This window comes from Colobus angolensis, unplaced genomic scaffold, assembly GCF_000951035.1.
Source record: "Colobus angolensis palliatus isolate OR3802 unplaced genomic scaffold, Cang.pa_1.0 Scaffold502, whole genome shotgun sequence".
Lineage (NCBI taxonomy): Eukaryota > Metazoa > Chordata > Mammalia > Primates > Cercopithecidae > Colobus > Colobus angolensis.
Window position 1 is genome coordinate 13,226 of NW_012118511.1, and position 20,080 is coordinate 33,305.

A 20,080-nucleotide genomic window follows, 5' to 3' on the forward strand; every position below is an offset into this window, starting at 1 on the left:
CTGGCTAACACGGTGAAACCCCGTCTCTACTAAAAATATTAAAAATTAGCCGGGCGTGGTGGTGGGCACCTATAGTCCCAGCTACTAGAGAGGCTGAGGCAAGAGAATGGTGTGAACACGGGAGGCGGAGCTTGCAGTGAACCGAGATGGCGCCACTGCACTCCAGCCTGGGCGACAGAGGGAGACTCCGTCTCAAAAAAAAGTAAAAGTATTCTAAAAAGTAAAAAGAAAACATGTATTATCAAAGGAAAACAACCAGTTATAATACAGCATGCATCATCTGCTTACTGAACACCTACTATATTCTAGGTTTCATTTTAGTTGTTCAGAATATAACATAGAAGGGAACAAAACAGAGAAAAACTCTGCCCTCCTAGACCTTAGGTCCTACTTTTTTTTTCTTTTTTTTGAAACGGAGTTTCACTCTTGTTGCCCAGGCTGAGGTGCAGTGGCGCGATCTTGGCTCACTGAAACCTCCGCCACCCAGGTTCAAGCGATTCTCCTGCCTCGGTCTCCCGAATAGCTGGGATTACAGGCGCCTGCCACCATGCCCGGCTAATTTTTGTATTTTTAGTAGAGATGGGGTTTCATCATGTCAGTCAGGCTGGTCTCGAACTCCTAACCTCAGGTGATACACCCGCCTCGGCCTCCCAAAGTGCTGGAATTACAGGCGTGAGCCACCATGCCCGGCCAGGTCCTACTGTTAATAAACAAAGCACACGATACATTACATAACATATTCGAAGGTAATAAGCCCTATGGAAACAATTACAAAGGGAAGGAGGATACATTGGCCAGAGGGGCTGCAATTTAAAATACCGTAAAGACAAGACCAATGAGTAAGGTGGCTATCTAGGGGAAGAGCCAACTTAGCAACAGTAAGTGCAAAGGCCCTGCGAGCGCCACGTGCACGATGAGAGATCGTCCAGGAGGCTGGTGTTGATGGGGCAAAGGGCAATAGCACTTGAAATCGGAGAAGCAAGTCGGGGAGGGGGTCAGTGTCAGAATATGGAGAATACGGTAGGCCCTGGGAGAACTGCGGCTTTTCGTCTGCATGAGCTGGGGAACGGCCGAAGGTTTCTGCGCACGGCACGGACCTGTGTGCCTCAGCTTTAAGGGAATCACCGTGGCCGCTGCTGTGAACGCAGAGGGGGGCGCAAGCGTGGGAGCAGGAACCCAAGGAGGCGGGAAACGACGGGGCTTTCTGAATGTATTGGAGGCCACAGAAAGAGCCCACAGATCTGCTGCAGACCGGAAGGGGGCGCGAGAAAGAGCGGACAGAGGCAGACGCCGGGGCTGGCGGCGATGGCGCAGCAGTCGGAGGAAGGGGAAGGCCTGCGAGAGGCGCCCGCGGCCCAGCGCCGGCCTTCGGGTCCCACCTTGCGGGTGATGTTGTGCACGTAGGGGCACGTGTTGCAGGCGAAGCGGTGGCAGCGTTGTCCCTCCTCCACGATCAGCCCGTTCCCGCAGCCGGGGCAGAAGAGAAGCATGGTCGGGAACTCCACAGGCGCCAGCCACCGGCAGCTCCCACCGCCGCTCAGCGCCGACGCGCCGCCCGCCTCGAGCTTACATTGGTCCTGGCAGCCGCCTCGCCCCGCCCACCAACCAATAGACAGGGCGATTCTGCGCTCTCAGCCCTGCCGCTGGCTGTCTCGCCCTTGTCATTGGCCACTGCAGCCGCCCCACCCCTCGGCGCACCAATGGCTGGGCGGCCTCGCTGGGACCGGCCGCAGTTCCTGCGCGTGCGCGCTGGGCACTCCCTAGTGCGGACTGGCGGTGCCGGCAGAGACCGGCTGAGAGGTGCGGCCCTGGAGGAGTCGGAGGCCGCGGGTGGGCCCGAGGCGCAAGAGGAAGATGAGGACGAAGAAGAGGCGCTGCCGCACTCCGAGGCCATGGACGTGTTCCAGGAGGGTCTGGCTATGGTGGTGCAGGACCCGCTGCTCTGCGATCTGCCGATCCAGGTGTGTGCGGGCGGGGGCCGGGGGGCGGGAGTCGTCACCGGGGGCCGGGCGTCCGGGCACCCACAGCCTCTGAAGGTGCTGGGGGGAGGCTGCGGCCCAAGGCCGAGGAAGGCGCCTCTGGGCGTAAACAAGGGTCTTTACCGTGGCTGGGCTCACTCGCCTGCGGCGCGAAGTTGAAAGAGGAACCAAAAACCTCATTAGTGAGTGACATTAAATGACATTTTAATGTATTGTATTTAGGGGGCTGCGGGGACAGGGTCTTGCTCTGTCGCCCAGGCTGGAGTAGTGCAGTGGCGCGATCTTGGCTCACTGCAGCCTGCACCTCCTGAGCTCAAGCCATCCTCCCACCTCAGCCTCCCCAGTAACTGGGACCACGGTTGCGCGCTACCACACCCGGCTAATTTTTAAATGTGTGGTACAGAGGGAGTCCCACTATGTTGCCCAGGCTGGTGTCAAACTCCTGGGCTCAGGCGATCCTCCTGCCTCAGCCTCCCAAAAAGCTGGGATTATAGGTGTGAGCCACCCCCTCGGCCTGTAATAGCTTTAAAAGTCAAAGTTGATGCAAAAAAAAAAAAAAAAGAGCCTACGGTAAACGAAAAAACTTAGTTCCATTTGCCTCAAGCGTCAATATGCTTTGGCACAATACTTTTTATTTATTTATTTATTTAGTTGAGACTGAGTCTTGATTTGCCGCCAAGCTGGAGTGTAGTGGTGCCATCTCGGCACCACTACAGGTGTAGCAACCTCCCACTCCCGGGTTCACTACAGGGACGCGCCACAACGCCCGGCTAATTTTTTGTATTTTAGTGGAGACGGGGTTTCACCATGTTGGCCAGGATGGTCTCGATCTCCTGATCTAGTGATCCGCTGGCCTCGGCCTCCCGAAGTGCTGGGATTACAGGCGTGAACCACCGCGCCCGGCCAATTTTAAATGTTTTATATTTTGCCCATCATGGATATTTTAATTGCCTTGTATTTCTTAAATGTCGTATTACAATATTTGTTACTACCGATTTCTGTGCACACCTGCCTTACTCAGTCCTGGGCCCTGGCCTGGGTCCTGATGATCAGGGATACTCAGGGTGAACTGACAGGCCCCCACCCACCCCTGGGGACGGATCCTCATGTGAGTTTATTCTCTTGCCTGTTTTTTAGCACCTCTTTCCCCCAGAGACTCTGTCCACTTTGGACATTAAAATGTGAGTGGAACATGAGATTGGGGCTCTGATGAATTGGGAAACCCTAACATACATCCAAGCACCCTTCCTTGCCCTTCATAAAATGGAGCACCACTTTTTGGCCACTGTCAGCTTGTTCTTTGTTGTTGTTCAAGGTGGTAAAGACAGCCAGGGTTCCCACTTCTGCCCTTGGTCTTTCCTAGGTTACTTTGGAAGAAGTCAACTCCCAAATAGCCCTAGAATATGGCCAGGCAATGACGGTCCGAGTGTGCAAGATGGATGGAGAAGTCATGCGTAAGTGTGCCCTCCGCCCTTCAGGTTATGTGGTCCAGGCTTTCACAGCAGCAAAATGTAACAGTGCTGGTCAGCCTGCTCAGAAACTCACAGGCCATGACCGGGGGTACTGGGGCAACCACAAACCTGCCCTGTGCACAGAGCTTCCGGGTTCCTTTCCTGCCGTCGGAGGCTATGGCTTTGGGTTCTCACTGTGGATCTTCTCCCATCTGTGTCCGTGGTTGCAGCTGTGGTTGTAGTGCAGAGTGCCACAGTCCTGGACCTGAAGAAGGCCATCCAGAGATACGTGCAGCTCAAGCAGGAGCGTGAAGGGGGCATTCAGCATATCAGCTGGTAAGTGGAACAGCAATCCCTTCATTGTAGCCCTTCCTGGGGCTCGTGCTGTTCTTGGCACTGTCACCAGGCACCACCTGGAAACAGCTCTCAACTCTGCATGAGTACAGCGCCCCTGAAGTGATGAGCTCCCTGTCACAAGAGTTCAGACAGTGGAGGTCCTTCTGTGCCTGGGACTCTTGCCTCGGCCATCCCTAGCATACTGCTTTCATCGCCATCACCCCATCCAGGCTGCTGGATATCCTCACTTGGGGACCCCGTCGGGCATTTCCAGTGTGTCTGGAAGTGGCCTCCCTAGTTATGGATGGTACGCCTGTACTGGCTACCATCCCCTTCTCACTTGGGTGCTGGCACCCCTCGCTCTCCCACTGGATCAACTGTCCTGTTCACTGAGTCTCAACGCTGTCCCCTATTGCATTAGCAAGGTGTGTTTGGCCAAGCCGCCCCATACAGCCCTCTGAGAACAGAGCCTCCTTGCAGCTGCCTCAGAGCCAATTTGCACATCGTACAGAACAGCCCAGGTAGGGAGGACAGCTGCCGCAGGTCCCATAGGGCTGAATGCCTCAAGCCCACGCCATGCACAGCCACTCGGCTCACCCTGCTCAGGGCGTGCGGTTTACCCGCGTTCCCCTCTTGCAGGTCTTATGTGTGGAGGACATACCATCTGGCCTCTGCAGGAGAGAAACTCACAGAAGATAAGAAGAGGCTCCGAGAGTAAGTGGCCACCACATCTTGAGCTGTAGGGGACAGTTGTTCTGTTGCCTCTTAGTCCCCCATGCTCTGCCCGAGGGCTGCGGCTCCCTCTCTGGAGGTAACACCGTCTTCCAAGGAGCTTCCTTGGGGCCCTCCCCACTAGAAGAATGGCAGGCAGAGGGCACTGGAGGGGCCTTGCTGCTTCCTTCCCGCCAGTGGCAGCTTAGGGCTACACAGTGCCAGGAGGGAGAAATCAGAGTGGGCATGCAGGCGAAAAGCTGTGACTCTATCTGACACTCAGGTCCCTGCCCCAGGGACTTGTGAGCCAGAGTGCTTCTGGGTCTGTGAGAGGATGGCCACTGCCACTTCCCGGCCTTCCCAGAGGCCACATGCCTCCCCTCTGTTGTTTCTTTGTGGCCCCCACAAGCCTTAGGAGGGGAGTCCCAGATGTGACCTTCTGTAGCGCAGGTGCTCTATGCCTCTCCTTCTTTTTCAGCTATGGCATCCGGAATCGAGATGAGGTTTCCTTCATCAAAAAGCTGAGGCAAAAGTGAGCCTCCAGACAGGACAGCTCTCTTGATCACTGGTGGCTGAGCTTTTTCCCAGCAGGATCAGATCCTCAAATCATTGTACCTCTTTCACAGAAAGGCACCCAACAGGAACGGTCAGCATGAACCTGGGGGCCCTCAGGACTAGGACAGGGTGTGCCAGTGCTCCCTGCTTTCATGTACTTGGCCTGAGACTGACCTCTCCTTGGGTCCAAAGACCCTCGTCACATGGCAGAGCCACGGCCTGGCCCTGTGTATAAAATAAACCTGTGTGCTTCTTAGTTTGAAAAGTCAAAAGCCACAGTACCCTGGGTAGCAAAGACTGAGGTTGCCCCATCACAGAGGTGAGTTAAGGGGCGAGAATGGGTACAGGTGAGTCCTATATTCCAAGATGTCACACCAGCTAAGCCTTGTGGCCACACCACTCCCCACACCACACAACTGGGTTACCATGATCTCCACAGCAAGGAGGAAATACAAGCAGAGTGGCTTTAGGGTCTGCGTCCTGGAGCTCACGGTGGCAGCGAGCACAGCACAGCTATGTGTGGGCCCTCCAGCCTCAGCCTTTAGGGTTCGCCTGCAGCGGTGCCTTCCGCAGATTCAGTGGACAGGGAGGTAGTGCGGGGTGGAAACTGGAGCTGCTGAGGGTAGGGAGCGGGGTGTTTCCCAGCACGTGGGGAGGGTGTGACAGCACATCTCTAGGTCCTTGTCCCAGCATCAGCTACCAGCCACTCTAAGGAGAAAGAGCAAGGTGCACGTGGCCGGCTGAAGGATTTCACTGGGAAGCAAAAGAGCCTGTGACGGTATCTGACGCTCAGTTCCCTGCCCAGTGAGTTGGCTGCAAGGGGCCTGCAGGACCTCCCTCCACAGCTCCCAGCCAGAAACAAAGAAGGAAGGGGAGGCCCTGGTCAAGTTAATGGCAGCTAAAACGCTCCCAGTCCATTTATTGGCCACATGAGGTGGTCGTCAAGAAACAAGTTAGAAGGTTATCACAGGAAGTAGTATAATAAATGCCCGGCAGTACGAGGGGTCCAACAGAAGTGAACAAGGCACAAGAAGGAGGTCTGTGTTCAGGAAACAGGCCAGTCCCCACATGGAGCAGGTGACTCCGGTAAGCCTGTGAGGCTCAGGGTTGTCATGTCTGGCTCTGGCCTGCTGGACAGCCGGCTCAGTGGAGCTGAGCGTCCAGTTCGTACTTCTCGCAGAACTTGTCGGTGAAGGGGATGCAGGTGAGGAACTCGCACCACTCGCAGCGGACAGGATAGAAGTAGAAGAGGACCACCAGGCCAGCCAGGAGGCCCAGGAAGACCACCTGAAAGACGATGATCTGGCAGCGTTTCCGGTACAGGTCGAACTTGCCAAAGCTGATGTAGGGCAAGAAGGCGAAGGAGAGGAAGAGGCCACTGATGAACCCTGAGATGTGGGCAAAGTTGTCGATCCAGGGCAGCAGTCCAAAGGTGAAGAGGAAGAGCACCACAGCCAGCAGCTTGAAGAAGGCACGCCAGGGCCGCGCCAGGATCTGCCAGCTCTGGAAGAGCTCCACAAAGAGGCAGGCCAGGATGCCAAACTGGGAGCCAGCCGGACCCACCTGGGGGATGGTTGGGGTAGCTGTAAGGCTGTGGGGCTGGGCAGGCCCCCTGGACCCCAGGCCTCATCTTTGTGCCCCACTTCCCATGGCCCAGAGCATATTGGGACCGAGGATCCAACTGGAGATGCTCCCAGACAGTGCTCCATATGGACAGGTTCCCAGCAGACTGCAGGTGCACACGGAGGATCCCCACCCTGAGGGCCAGCCTTACCTCTGCTCGGTACGGCAGGAAGATGGCACTGGCCAGGTTGCCGGTGACACCACTCAGCAGGTAGATGATGGCTATGCGGTGCCAGCCTGCCAGCTTCTCCAGGTCCCGCAGGACGGTCATCTGGAAGCAGATGGACACCAGGCAGTGCAGGATCCTGTAGTCAGTGGCAGGTGGGGGTTGGGAGACATTCAGCAGGGAAGTGACCTCTCTGCCACCCCCAGCCAGCCAATCCTGGGGACCCTGAGTCCCCCCACCCAGCCCACAGTGTCACTTGCCCGGCGTGCAGGAAGAGGGACAGCCACAGGCGGTAGAACTGGTCAGGCACCTCGGGGTTGAGGAAAGGCAGGAGCCCACACACATCATCCATGCAGTGCACCTGTGCAGAGCAGCCTATCAGCACTCACAGCAGCTGGGGGAGGGGAAAGACGGACACTCCGGACACCTACCTGAGAGCAGAGCGTGGCCTCCTCATGGAAGTAGCCCCTCATGAAGTCACAGTACTCCCGGGAGGTGATCTCACACCTAGAAAGGCAGGCCAGGGTTCGGAGGCTGCTGCTTTGCCGAGGGGGATTGCTGACATCCAGGGAAAGTTTCAGCTGCACCTACCCACCTTTTTGGCCCCGAAGAAGTCCAGACCCCCTCTGACCCCACACCCTTGGTATATTGGGTTGTTTCAGGGTTTAGTTAGGGAGAAGGCACAGCCCTAGGGCGATGCTCTGAGCCCAGAGACCAGCCGCACTCGCTCACACGCACACCTACCTGCCCTTGGTGCCAATGCAGCAGGGCCGACCTGTGATGACGCAGTCCATGTGAGGATGGTTAGTGTGGTTCCCAGCGCTGTTTTTGGTGCAGATCTGGGTCACAAATGGGGACGAGCTGGGTCAGGGCCTCCCCCAACCTTTGGCCCCACACCATGTTTGGGGGTAGAGGCAAAGATGGGCGGGCTCATAAAGTAGAAAATGGTGTGGCTTCCTTGACTTCAAGCCACCACACTCTGAGTCTCTATCACACTGGAATAATGTCACTTGACCTTTCAAGTCTCCATCTAGTTCTCTCGATCTACTTGCTCAGAGGGGCAGGCGTTGGTTGATGGACAGGCTGTGCAAAGGCCAGGTGCACAGCATCTGAAAACGTGAGGTGGTCCCAATGGGTGGGGTGTGGCATTCTCCCCCACATGAGAAGGAGGACTCCCTAACAGCCCCCACGGCAGCTCACCGGCCACTTGGTGATGTCTTCTGGCCACTCATGGGGATCTTCAGAGGAAGGCTCATCACATACCCTGCACAAGCCAAGTATGTGGTCAGGCCCTGCTTCGAGCCCCGAGCATTGGCACCCTTCCAGCTAAGTCCCCAACAAGGGGAGCCCCTACACCCTCTGCACCACAGCCCCTGGGGAAGGTGTGGACAAAGGCAGGTGAGAGAGCTGCCGGCAGGACTAACCTGGGATCCTGGTGGCAGACAGAGCCAAACTGTCTCTTGCGGCCGGCAAGCTCTGGGGCGCTGGGATGGATGGGCCACTTCACCCACACTGCCAGCGTGGACTGTGGAAGGGGGACACAGGGTCAGGTCCAGTTGGGTCAGGGCAATGAGGGGCACTCAGGGAGTCAGGAGTCAAAGGCAAAACCACTGAGCTCTTCCCTTCGCTTCTACAAGTCACCCCCACTCTTGAGATACACATGCATGTTGGAAAAGACTCTTACAAGGAGTTCAACAGCATAATTCCTGTTAGCTGAAAATCAGAAACAACCTCTGTCCTAAATCAGGGAACTGGTAGGGACTACGGCATCTCCATACAAGATGATGTGATTAAAGTTTGGATGAATCTTTTTCAAAAAATTGCTTAGGGGAAAAGAGGCCAACACCACTTATGTAAGCTTTAAGACACATGCTTGAAGGGTACCCCCAAATCAAAAGACCAAATCAGATGACGGTCTATGGAGCCAGGAGCTGGAGATGGGGGAGGGTGGGGATAAGGAGGAATGAATATGACAAGAAAGGCCTTGCACATAAGGACGGCGAGATGTGCCAGGAACGAGGGCGAAGGATCACTCTGCTGAGTCTATCTGAAGTCTGAAGTAAAGAGCGAACACGAGGCAGACGAGGGTGGGAGTCCAGGGCGGGACACGCACCGAGCACTCCTCCTCCGAGGTCTGTACGCAGCCCGACCTGTCGTTGCGCACGCAGCAGGCCGAGTGCTTCTCGCGCTCACGAGCTGAGCGAATGAAGCTGTGCACCTGCGGGTCCTGGCGCATGCAGGGCGAAAACTTGGCGCCCAGGTGGATGAGGGCCTCCTGCGGGCGAGGGTGACAGGCAGCTTCAGTCCAGGCCTCCTGCCCGCCGGGCACCTCCACGTCCCGCCCCCGCCGGCCCCGCCCCAGCCCCGCCCTCACCGAGCTGGGCCCGATCCAGAAGTTCTCCTGCTGCACGTACTTGACGTTCTCGTAGACCCCGCGGTTCCGCAGCACCTGGGAGGTGGGGGAGCGGGATCAGACGGCCCGACTCGGGCCCTCTCCTCCCAGAGCGGGGCGGGAGGGGGTCCCGTGCCCAGACTCCACTCGTCTGGGCCCAGTAAAGGCACAGGGGCTCACCGAGTCCACCGTTTCATGCTGCGAGAAGCCCACTGGCGCGATGCCATAGATGCACACGGCTAGAATGGTGACGAGCGAGTGCACGAAGGTGAGCCAGTAGGTGAAGAAGGGCCTGCGGGGTGGAGCGTCAGCGGCGGCCTCATCCCCAGCCCGGAGCCCCACCCTCCCCAGGAGCCTCCATCCCAACCAGGCCTTGCCTGCCGCGCCTACCTGTGGTCGTCCATGTCCTCGATCTGGCGCTTGACAAAGCTGTCGATGCGCTTGCGGTAGGTGCGGTTGGTGAGCCGTCCCACCATGCCCAGCCCGTACGGCCGCTTCTCCCGGGCGAAGAGCTTGCGCACGGGCACCGCGATGCGCTGGCCCCGCCGCGGCCCGGCTGTGCTCACCACCTCCTGTCGGAGCCGCACCTTGGGCTGCGGGGCTGCGGCGCCCTCCTTCTGCTTCCGCCAGCCTCGCTCCAGGGGCCTGGAGGGAGTCGGCGTTCATCTCCCGCCGCAGCCCCCCAGGCTGCTGCCGTCCCTCCCCGGGGGTACCAGGGCACCCTGTCTCTATCCTGGTGGAGATGCTGGGCAACTTGCCCAGCATCTGCCTCCTCCTTGCCCCCAACACTGCGTGCCTCCGGGGATGGCAGGGAATCAGAACCGGGACCCACCGACTTCTGCAACTCAGCAAGTATCACCTCTGTCACCTCCAGCTCCCCGTTGGATTCTGTCCAGCCCCTGGGCTCTAAGACTGCTGTCCCATTCCACAGGCAAGCCCTGAGGCTGGGGCCATGCCCAGCCCTGGGTCTCCCACCCCCGATGGCCAGTGAGTTCCCAGACCATCCGTCCATGAGGCTACCCCCTTCCATCGCCCACAGAGGTGAATGCCATACTCGCTCAGCTGCTCCTGAGGGGCCCCCGGGTCTGTCTCTGGCCCCTTTCCCTGCCTGCGGCACTCACAGCATCAGATGGCTACGCTCAAGCTCGCTGCGGTCCAGGGCCCCGCCGGTGAGGTCCGCCTGCTCCGGTGCCCTCTCCCAGTCCTTCAGTGCTGCCTCCGATGGGGACTCAAAAACTTCGTCCGGGTATGTGGAGAGCTCTTCATGGAGGATACCTTCCTGAGCAAACACATGAGGTCAGGGTGGACGCAGGGATGAAGGGAACGGGGAGGCGGGTGACGCCCTGGGCGCTTCTTACCCGGGCAAAGAAGGATGTGTCCAGCTCATCGGGAAAATCAGTTGTGTCCTCCTCCAGAAAGCTAGCTGGAGTGAAGCTTCGGCGCTGTGCCCGGCGCAAGGTGCCATCCCTAACAGAGCGGCCCTGGGGAGGGGAAGTGAGCATGAGACCCGGCTGCTGGCTCGGCCCCCACCCCCACCTTTCGCCCCTGCACCCACTTTCATCAGTGCTGCAGCCGCCCGGAAGCTCATCTTGGCCACCGACTCTCGCTTGCGCCGCCGCGGGAGACGGTGGAAACCGGAGCGGGAGCTGGAGAAGGAGCAGAGGGAGGCAGCACCCGGTGTGACGGGAGTGTGAGGGGCACTCAGGCCTTCTGCAGTGTCATCTGCCACACGGAAGGCTCGGCCACGGGCCAGGGGGTCTATGATCTGGAGGAGGGGAGGAGATGCTGGAGTCAGGACCATGGGGGCTCCTAGCCCACCCAGACACACAGAGGCCTTGCACAGACAGTGTGACTGCTGCTCCTGACTCCTCATGGGCCCCTGGACAGCTGTATGGGCTCCACTCCCACCCCACAGCACCTAGAGGTCCTGCCTGGAATGCTCCCCCATCCAGACACGGGTCCCCTCCTGCAATCCCAAGACCATGTCCCCATCCCAAGGTACCCCTTCCCAGAGACTGTTTCAGGTGCCTTCAAGGGCAGGCTGTCTGACCGCCCTTCCAGACTGTGAACTCCCAAAGAGTCTCTTCTGCTCAGGCTAGCTGTGTCTGCAGCCCCAGCCCCTGGGAGCAGAAGGAGGGGCCTGCAGGAGGCAGCAAGAGGCAGGCATACCTTCTGCATGCCCAGCTGGCATGGCCCCACATAGAGTGGGGGTGGCGTCTCGGTGCTGGTCAGTGACACGTTGTCCTGGCTGGGCAGGTCCAGCTCCCGGAGGACCTGGGGCTTCAGCTTTCCGTAGCGCTGGCTGCAGTGACGAATGCTCTTGCGCTGCCATTTCTGGGTGCTGTCACTGTCCTTGCTCACTCCAAACCAGTCAGCGGTCCCCCTGGCATGGCAGGGACTCAGCAAGGGGCAGCCAGATCACCCCCTCCCAGGCAGGGGACTTCAAAGGCCCTCCTCTGGGGCGGCATGCCCTGTCCCAGGCCTGCAGTCACTCCAAGGGCCAGGGTCTGGGTGGGCAAGGTCTAATAAGAGGATGAGTGGGTTCCAGCCACCCCCTGAACTGTTAGCCAACTTCAAGTTCCCACTAGACCACAGCTGGCAGGCCCTGCCCAGCTGAGTGCTTCATAGAGGCCCTAACCCCACCATCCCTGAGGGGCAGTTGAGGGGAGACACTGAGTCCAGAGAGGGAGCTGCAAGCTCAGCCCAAGAGAGCTTGGTCCCGGGACACCGCAGAGCCCAGACAGCAGGTGCTTGCAGGCCCAGGCAGGCTGTCCACAGCACTTGGACATGCAAACAAAACACTGCCAGCACCTGCCGTTAGGAGCCGCAGGGAATGCCAACCACGCTGGCAGCTCCCAAGAGGCCACATGCCAAGCACATGCCAGAAAACACCAACACACTCATGACCTGTATGAGATACCTGAGCAGGGACCAAGAGAGAGACTGGCGCTGTGGGCAGGCCCTGCGGGCAGCCCAGGGACCCACGAGGGGCAGAGTGTGGACACGGCCGAAGTGTACTTGTCGGCTGCCAAGAGGCCAGAGCATCCGGGTGGTGGAGACAGAGAAGGAGAGAGTGAGTGCTGAAGAGAAGGGAGTGGAGCAGGGCAGTGGGGTGAGAGCGGTCAGTCTCCAGAACAGGAGGAGGGCAGGGGGATGTGGGGACCAAGACGGGGGAGGAAGCTGAGACAGGAGGGCCCCTTGTCCTCATTCCCATCCTCAGTGTACCTGCCTCTGCCCCCAGCCCCCAGCGCCCACCCCATGGAGCAGCTGGGAAGTGTTGGTACCTGCGGATGGTCTGTGTGATGGACGTCTGGCGCTGCAGCACCGACCGCCGGAGCTCATGGTGGGGCGAAGAGATGTGGGCTGTCTCGGCTGGCATACTCACACTCCTCAGGAAAGCCTGTCGCCTCAGGGGCTGGGCCACAGGGTCATGGTGAGGGTACTGGACAGGGGGCACCCACAGTCCCCGCTGGCCAGGGCCTACCTGCAGGAAGCTGGGCTCTTCTGCTGTTGGGGGCACCGCAGAGGGAATGTCCAGCTTGAGCCAGGGGGGCTTCTTGCGCTGCAGGCTGCTCGTGCTGTCCCTGCGGGCCTCACTCATGGTTCCCGGCAGAGCAAGGCAGGCCTGCAGGGCGTGGCGTCTTATTCAATAATGACGACGCTGACAGCTGAAGATTCACTGTGCCCAGACCCAGGAGGGAGAAGCAGTGATAGGCCCAACTGTGGTGCCCCTGTCCCCCACTGTCAGAACCCTGCGACGTGCTCAGCACTGACTTGCTCTCTGCCTGCCTTGTTCATCCCAACAGATAGTGCTGGGACACGGACATCCTACGTCCTCAGACAACATAAGTCCATGGGACAGCTGTCTGAGCACCCACTGTGATCAGGATAGGGCTCCAGGTGCTCGAGGCACATTGGTGGAGAAACGAGACAAAATCCTTGCCCTCCTGGAGCTTACAGTCTAGACAATAAGCTTTTTCGATAAGTGAATGTACTGGTTAAAAGATGCTAAGCGTGATGGGGGAAAGAAAACAAACTAGGGTTGTTGACAGGGGGCAGCGAGGCCTCACTGTGGAGTGACATCTGAGCAAAGCGTTGAAGGAGGGGAGTGAGCACAGTTGGGGTTCCAGGGGTTTCCACACACAAGGAACAGCCGATGTGAGGTCTTACTGACATGGGGCTCACCCTAGTCTGTGCCCAGGGCAAATCTCAGACCTGTCTTACCCAGGCCTCACCCTCTTACCCACCAAAACTTCCACTCCAGAGACAAAGGGCCCACTATGCACACGACAGCCTGTAAGGGGTGTGTGATCGGTCCACTGCATAGAGTCACCACATTCAGGAAAGAGGGTGACAGACCAGCAGCTGGTGGCCCAGGCTCCCTTGCACAAATGACTTTCCAGAGACCACCTGGCCGCAGATGCCACAGTGACCAGCAGGTGGCAGCAGGTGCCCAGAAACAGCCCTGAAGCTGCCCGGGGCTGGGGCTGCCGGGCATTGCGTGGTCAGCTCCACCATGAGCATCCCAGGCACCGGGCCAGAGCCCAGGGGAAGGCCCCAGAGCAGAGAGGCCAGGGTTCGATTCTGGCCACTACTGCCTGGCCACGTGATTGACTCCATTTCCCCCTTACCCCTTCCTGGCAGACCTGCAGCTGTCCCCTACCCAGGCGGACCACACGGGGTTTCCAGGGGAGACCCAAGTTGAGGAGGGCCCCTGAGCATGACATGGGAGATAGTAGGGGGCTGGCCAGAGCTTCCTGAAGCAGTTTTGGACAGAAAACCCCAAATTCCTCAGCCTCTTTAAAGAGCTGCAGCCTCTGACAGGCTCAGAGCTGCAGGGTCTGCAACCCACCCACTACGGCCCCAGAAATGGCTTTCACTCACAGGTCTCACTCTCAACTGCTTGAAGGAAAGTCCCACCTATGTGGTACAAATAGGGAAACTGAGGCCAGGAGAACACAGGCTTGCCTTGCTCAAGGTCATATATGGAGGGTAGCACAACTAGAGACAGCGCAGGGTGCTGCTCACAGCTCCTCATGGTCTTATGCCAACCAGGGACAGGCCTGGGACAGAGCTCACAGCTTCTCCCGACCCTGCACTACCACGGAAAGGCTGGGAATGCTGCTCACAGCTCCTACGGGCCCTACATGGACCAGGACACAGGTGGGGGGTCCTTCAGCGATGCCTTCTGCTGGCTCTTACCCTACCCCTCACACTCCAGCCCCTGATCTGAGCTGACTGTGCACTTCAGGTCCCAGGTGAGAGTTGGGGGGCAAAGCTTTGGGGCACTCCCCAGGCATGGTGCCCAGGGGTCGTTCCATCCACATGGCCCCTAAGGCTGAGTTCCTGTCCCTGGCCCATACTTGGCCTGGAATCAGGGGCAAGAGCCAAGGGCAGCAGCTTGCCTCCACATCACTGGGAATCCCTCCAGGGCTCCTCGCCCACGCAGAGCCCCAGAGTGCAACAGGGTCAGACAGGAAGGCATCCTGAGAACTGGGTGGGTCAAGATCCCTCTGGGAGCAGCACCAGGAGACCCCTCTGCATCTGACGCATGGCCCAAACCCAGCCCAGACCTGCATGTCCTGGATACGGCCCAGCCACAGTGTGAAGGGGTCACAGCTCAATTTCCTCATCATCCCCCAGCCCTCTCTCCGCAGAGCATACGGACTGCAGTACCATCACCCTGTAAGGAATAGTCAGGAGGGGCCACCTCTGAGTCTCAGACACTAAGGGTGGAATTGCAGACAGTGTCAGGCACGTTGGGAAGGCAGGTGGTGCTCGGGAAGGGGCTTCCGGAACCCACAGTGCTGGGACAGCATTCTGAGTACACCCCCAGCATGTTCTCACCCAGAAAACGGACGACTGCTCTTAGTGAGGCCATTATGGGGGCCAGAGAGGAGCAGGGCCCAGAGTAGAGACTGGGGCCACTGCCAGGAATCAGCAGGCTGAATCCAGGGGGCCAGCCTCTCCAGGAGTCTCCACCTGTGCCCAGCGGCACTAGGCAACATCCAGCTGGTTCTTCACTCAGGAGTGTGAATGACTTTTGCCAACAGAGACCTTTGCCAGCTAATGGGCTCACACACATCCGTGACTCCCATGGCTCCTGCTCTCCACCGCTCCTCACACCTGACTCTGTCGCATCTCAGAGCCCTGCAAACGCGCTCTGCCCAGCCTCCCCTGTGTTGAAGGACCTGCAGCCTCAGGCTGCTCCACCCCCCAGAGGTGGTCCTTGGCCTGGATCCCCGGGTACAGCACAGGACAGGAGTTCATTCACATATGTATGGGCCACTGTCCTGTCACTGCTGGTTCCACAGTGCTCAGGACCAGCCTGGTCTGAAGCCACTATGGGGTAAACTGATCACTGAAGAACGCAGGCCATTCGGTCCCCAATCTGAGGTAATGGGGGATTCCTCAAGATGACCCGTCAATTGGCTCTGGGAAGAGGAGCCGTCTGGCATGAGCGGGTGCGAGCAGGAACAGTTAGGGGGTGAGAAGAGCTGAGAGCTGTGAGCGTGTACGGGGAACCTGACCTCCCAGTACTGTCTCAGCCGGGGCCCACATTCAGCCCCAGGAGGCAGTAGAGTACTCAGCTCATGAGGGAGGCACCAGCCACCATGCCTGTACATCCAGGTCTCCTGGGGTTCCCCCACCTCCACAAAAACCACTCCTGTGCTAGGAGTGCAGGCAGGAGGGAACCTGAGAACCCACTCAGTTACAGGTCCTGCGGGTGGGCAGTGCTGGGTGTTCTGGCCTGCCCCATCCCTGTGCCTAGATCCCCATCTGGGCTCGAGTGGGTGGGATTCACAAAGGAAGAGCCGGAGTAGGCGTGGGGAGAGGCTGGCCCAGGCTGGACAAAGAGTCTGGCCAGGGAGCGGCACATTGCCCTCCCAGAGACAGTGGCTCAGTGTCCAGGCCTTCCCCAGGCGCACAGTGGGCTCTTGTTCCCAGAAAACCCCTCGGGGGATCCAAACAGTGTCTCCCCGACCCCGCTGACCCTTCAGTGTATGGGGAAACCGTGGCCCACGGAAGGCCTGACTGCCTGGGGTCACACAGTATCTGAGTCACCGCAGCAGCATCACAGCTGCCAGCCCAGGCCCAGCCCCATCAGGAGACACCCAAAGCCACAGTGCATCCCAGGACCAGCTTGGGGACTGGGGGCAGGAAAGGGAGCCACTGGCGCCATGCACACTGAAGTCCACTCTGGCTGCCTGCGGAGCCTGGTGGGGAAGAGCTGGCTGGGGGATGGTGGAGAGTCCCGTTAACTCAGGTTTTTGCTCTGGGGATGTCTGGGGACCCATCAAGCTGGCCGCATGCACAGGTGCAGGAAGAGCCAGAAAGCAGGAGCTGAGGCCACTGGGTACAGCCCAGGCTGATGCTCAGGCCCCATGTGTCTCCACCACCTACAACCCTAAGCAAGCCTCAGCTTTCCCATCTGGAAATCAGGGGTCACGGCAGTGCCTGGCACAACAGGCAGCAGCTGACTCCACCAGAGTGTCTGGTGCAGCCTGTGGGCACTTGGTACTCTGTGAGGGGCAGGAGCTGGGGGGTGAAAGGGCCCTAACTAGAGCATATGTAACAAGAGGGCAACCCTGGGGACACCTGAGGACAGGACCCTCCAAAGGTGTCGAGTTTGGGAAAAGACTAGAGAGAAGCTCTGGCCAGTCCGGGCGCAGACAGTGGCCACAGCCAGTGTGGAGCTGCAGCCTCAGGTGTGAGCAGCAACCACCTCTGTGCTCAGGCCTGCCCTGCACACTCACGGGACCACGCTGGCAGGGACAACCGGTGGCAGAGTTGACTACCAACCCCAGGACCAGAACCATCAAGCCTGGGCTCTGCTCCGCCAAGGGAACTGCCTGCTGCCAAGGTCAGCTGAAGCAAGGGGCCTCACCCCGAGACACCTGCCCAGAAGTGTCCTCCGCTCTCCTGAGCCTCATCCCAAGGGGAGGTGGCTCCTCCAGCGTCCCCACCCACACGCTGCTCTCTGACCCTCAGTCTTCTGTTTGACTCCTAATCTGAAGCTCAATCCCAGATCTCCCTTGAGAAGGGGGTCACCAGCTGTCTGGCAGCCTAGCAGCCAGATCTTCTGGATTAATGAAGGGAGAGTCACCCGGCCTCTCTGCCTTGTCTGCTCATGGCATCATGCTGAAAATGATATTTGCTAGGCCCTTTGCAAACCCCAAAGTGCTCTTCAACCCTCCCAGTGAAGCCTCTTCTTTTCTGTGGAAGAAATGAGGTTTAGGGTGGAACAGGGCAGGCCTAAGACCTTTGCAGGGTCCTCTCCGGGTCCCCAGCAGGACACACTGGCTCCCTACCTCCCCTCATCACCCTAGACAAGTAGACAGAACAAGAGGCTTCCTGCCACAGGCCATCTGTGAGGGAAGCCGCCCTAGGGCCTGGAGACACAGGAGTCCCTGAGGACCTGGCCTGGGAGGGTAGTGCACAAAGGGGCCAGCACTGGGGAGGAGGCGGGGTGCTGCCCCAAGGTTCAGCTAGCAAATGTGGCACAGGGGTCCCCAGAACTAAACCCCCGACTCAGTTGGGTCTGACAGTGGCTGACATGGCAGACACACCCAGGAATCAGGGGACGCCAAGTGCAGGTCAGGGCACCTGTCCAAGCCACACAGTCAGAAAGGGGATGGCAGCAAGGACTTAGCTACACTAGATTCTGGGTGTCAACTGCCTGGTAAGCTGGTCACTTCTAGTCCCCGGTATGGAGTCTAGCTGGGTCCCAGGAGTTAGGCGAAAGCACCCTTCCCAGACTGGAGGTGGGAAAGGCCCACATCCCATGCCCACGTCTGACCAGAGGACAGATGGACAGCCCAGTCACCAGTCAGAGCCCTCCAGAGGTATCCCTGACCGACGCTACACACATGTTCCCGGGTGCCCAGGCAACCTTGGGCTCCCAGGTGCCCAGGCAACCAGGCGACCCTGCAACCCCCTCCCAGGACCCACCAGAAGCAGGACAGGACTGGAGAGACCCCAGCAGGGAAATCAAGTCAGAGCAGAAGTGGCTTCAGTCCTCAGCAGCCTGGCTCAGCTTCCTCAAACCAGATCCTGACTGATCACATTGGTCTGCCTGACCCCTGGGAGGGGTCCTCCGTATCCATCGTCCACGTAAGGAAACTGAGGCTCAGAGAAGCCAGTCACTGCCTGAAGTCCCAAAGCCTATAAGGGAGTTCAAAGCCTTGGGCCAGGTCTGCCCAGGAGCTGTGGTAGAAGGGACCCTGTCTGCAGACCCCCAAAAGACAAGGCAGACCACCCGGGTTCTTCAGCCTTGTGGCTGTGGACAGCTGTCAGACCCCTCTAAGACCCCTTGCCACCTGCTCCATCAGGGGCATCTCAGTTGAGGGAGGAAGGAGTCACCCCCAAAATCGTCCAACTCAGAAAACAGGCAGAGAAGCCAAGGAATCCGATCACTGGGCAAAATGTGATCCTGGCACAGACACTGAGGTGAGGGAACTGGAGCCAGTGTTGGGGAGGCCCTCACAGCTGCGAGCAACTGGGGGTGCCCTGGGCAGGGACTGCAGCTGGAAGATCCTAGGGGAGGGCCTGATGGTCCCTGAAAGGCAGGGGAGACCTGGGCGACTCCCCCTAAACCAAGAGCGCCCCCTAGAAAGTCAGTTCCCCAAAGCGGTGGTTTGTCTGGCCAGCTCATGAAGGGTGCTGGTTGAGGGACAACAGCAACCCCCCTACTCTGCTCCAGGGGCCTGTTTGTGCAACGGAGGCCAGCCAGCCAGTGAAGGCTGCTTGGAAGGGCTGGGAAAGGGTCTGAGGCCCAGTGCCTTCAATCTGGGACCACCAGACTCCCATGCACTCCGTTTGCCCCTGCCCCATTCTCAAGAAAAGGGGCCCAGCTTACCCAGAATGACCCCTGGTGGCAGGGGGCTCCGCCTCAGGGACTCCTGGAGCCCCAGCCAGCTGCTAGGTCCCCAGCTCCTGCCCACCCTTGGGGTGGGGGCTAGGAGGTTGGGGTTGGCTCCACACGGGTGGGGAGAACCCAGCCTGGGACTGCCCGGGCATCTAGCTGGGTCAAACCTGAAAAGCCAGTTTCATCCTTGAATCTTCTCCCCGTCTCCAACAGGAAGTCCCGTTGGCGGGTGGGAGTTCCCAGGATAGGAGTAGGGCCTCCAGACCTAGGCCCCACCCACCCAGACAGACACACACATTCACAATCTCAAGCGGCACACACAGAAGGAACTCTGGTCAGGACCACCTGGACTGGAAGCAGGCCTTGGGGGGCCAGGGAAGATCCCCTGCTCATTCCCCACCCAGCCCCACAAACATGCCCCCAGCATGACAGCCAGTCAGGCCCTCTGCCAATGCCCTGAGCATCTGGGGTCTGGCTGTCACGCCAGCTGGGAGAAGGCCTGTCCCTGTTGGCCTCTGCACACAGAGTGAGGGTCTGTCTTTGGGAGTCCCTCCCAGACCACCCTGGAGCTTCGATGTTTACAGATCGGGGAGTCAGCGTCACGGGGCAGAAGGTGGAGTCAGTCCCCCACCCCCAGCTCCGGGGCTCCTGCTATTGCCATCGGTGAGGGCGGCTGGGACAGGGACCATCCCGCCTGTAGCTGGAGTTTCAACTTGGAGACACCACCCACCGGTGGTGGCCGGGAAGGAAAATGTAGTGGGGGGAGCTCCGAGGAGCCTGGGGCACCCCCGGACTCCAGCCTCCCGCTCCTGGGACCCTCAGCTGTTGCGCGGGGGCTGGAGCCGAGCTGTCCGGCCAGGCCAGGCCGCTGGGACTGCTAATCCGGCCACGGGCTATTTTTGCGGCGCGCCGGGCGAGGAATCCGGGGCTGGGCCGCCTCAGCGGGCGACTAGGGAAACTCCGGCAAGAAAAGTCCGGCCGCCCCAGCGAAAACTCGCC

At 59.2% G+C, this 20,080-nt stretch overlaps 2 protein-coding genes across 2 annotated transcripts in view; one reads left to right on the forward strand and one right to left on the reverse strand.

The window, feature by feature from the left end:
* The first annotated feature begins 908 nt into the window (after window positions 1-908).
* On the forward strand, window positions 909-5,509 carry SNRNP25 (small nuclear ribonucleoprotein 25kDa (U11/U12)). The gene is made up of 5 exons (XM_011960057.1): window positions 909-1,961; window positions 3,343-3,433; window positions 3,661-3,766; window positions 4,406-4,480; window positions 4,956-5,509. The coding sequence occupies exons 1-5, from the start codon at window positions 1,209-1,211 to the stop codon at window positions 5,011-5,013; spliced, it is 1,083 nt and encodes a 360-aa protein (XP_011815447.1). The 5' UTR covers window positions 909-1,208; the 3' UTR covers window positions 5,014-5,509.
* A 406-nt stretch (window positions 5,510-5,915) lies between these two features.
* The window catches only part of RHBDF1 (rhomboid 5 homolog 1 (Drosophila)), an 18,210-nt gene continuing 4,045 nt past the window's right edge, over window positions 5,916-20,080 (reverse strand). Inside the window, exons 2-18 of the mRNA XM_011960066.1 lie at window positions 12,698-12,838; window positions 12,498-12,628; window positions 11,383-11,596; window positions 10,769-10,978; window positions 10,572-10,694; window positions 10,335-10,492; window positions 9,604-9,858; window positions 9,394-9,505; window positions 9,196-9,270; window positions 8,935-9,096; window positions 8,246-8,346; window positions 8,022-8,085; window positions 7,566-7,660; window positions 7,253-7,328; window positions 7,082-7,182; window positions 6,807-6,960; window positions 5,916-6,595 (exon numbers count right to left, since the gene is read on the reverse strand). Coding sequence (XP_011815456.1) covers window positions 6,176-6,595; window positions 6,807-6,960; window positions 7,082-7,182; window positions 7,253-7,328; window positions 7,566-7,660; window positions 8,022-8,085; window positions 8,246-8,346; window positions 8,935-9,096; window positions 9,196-9,270; window positions 9,394-9,505; window positions 9,604-9,858; window positions 10,335-10,492; window positions 10,572-10,694; window positions 10,769-10,978; window positions 11,383-11,596; window positions 12,498-12,628; window positions 12,698-12,814 — 2,568 coding nt within the window. The 5' untranslated portion in view covers window positions 12,815-12,838 and the 3' untranslated portion in view covers window positions 5,916-6,175. The remainder of the gene's footprint in view (window positions 6,596-6,806; window positions 6,961-7,081; window positions 7,183-7,252; window positions 7,329-7,565; window positions 7,661-8,021; window positions 8,086-8,245; window positions 8,347-8,934; window positions 9,097-9,195; window positions 9,271-9,393; window positions 9,506-9,603; window positions 9,859-10,334; window positions 10,493-10,571; window positions 10,695-10,768; window positions 10,979-11,382; window positions 11,597-12,497; window positions 12,629-12,697; window positions 12,839-20,080) is intronic.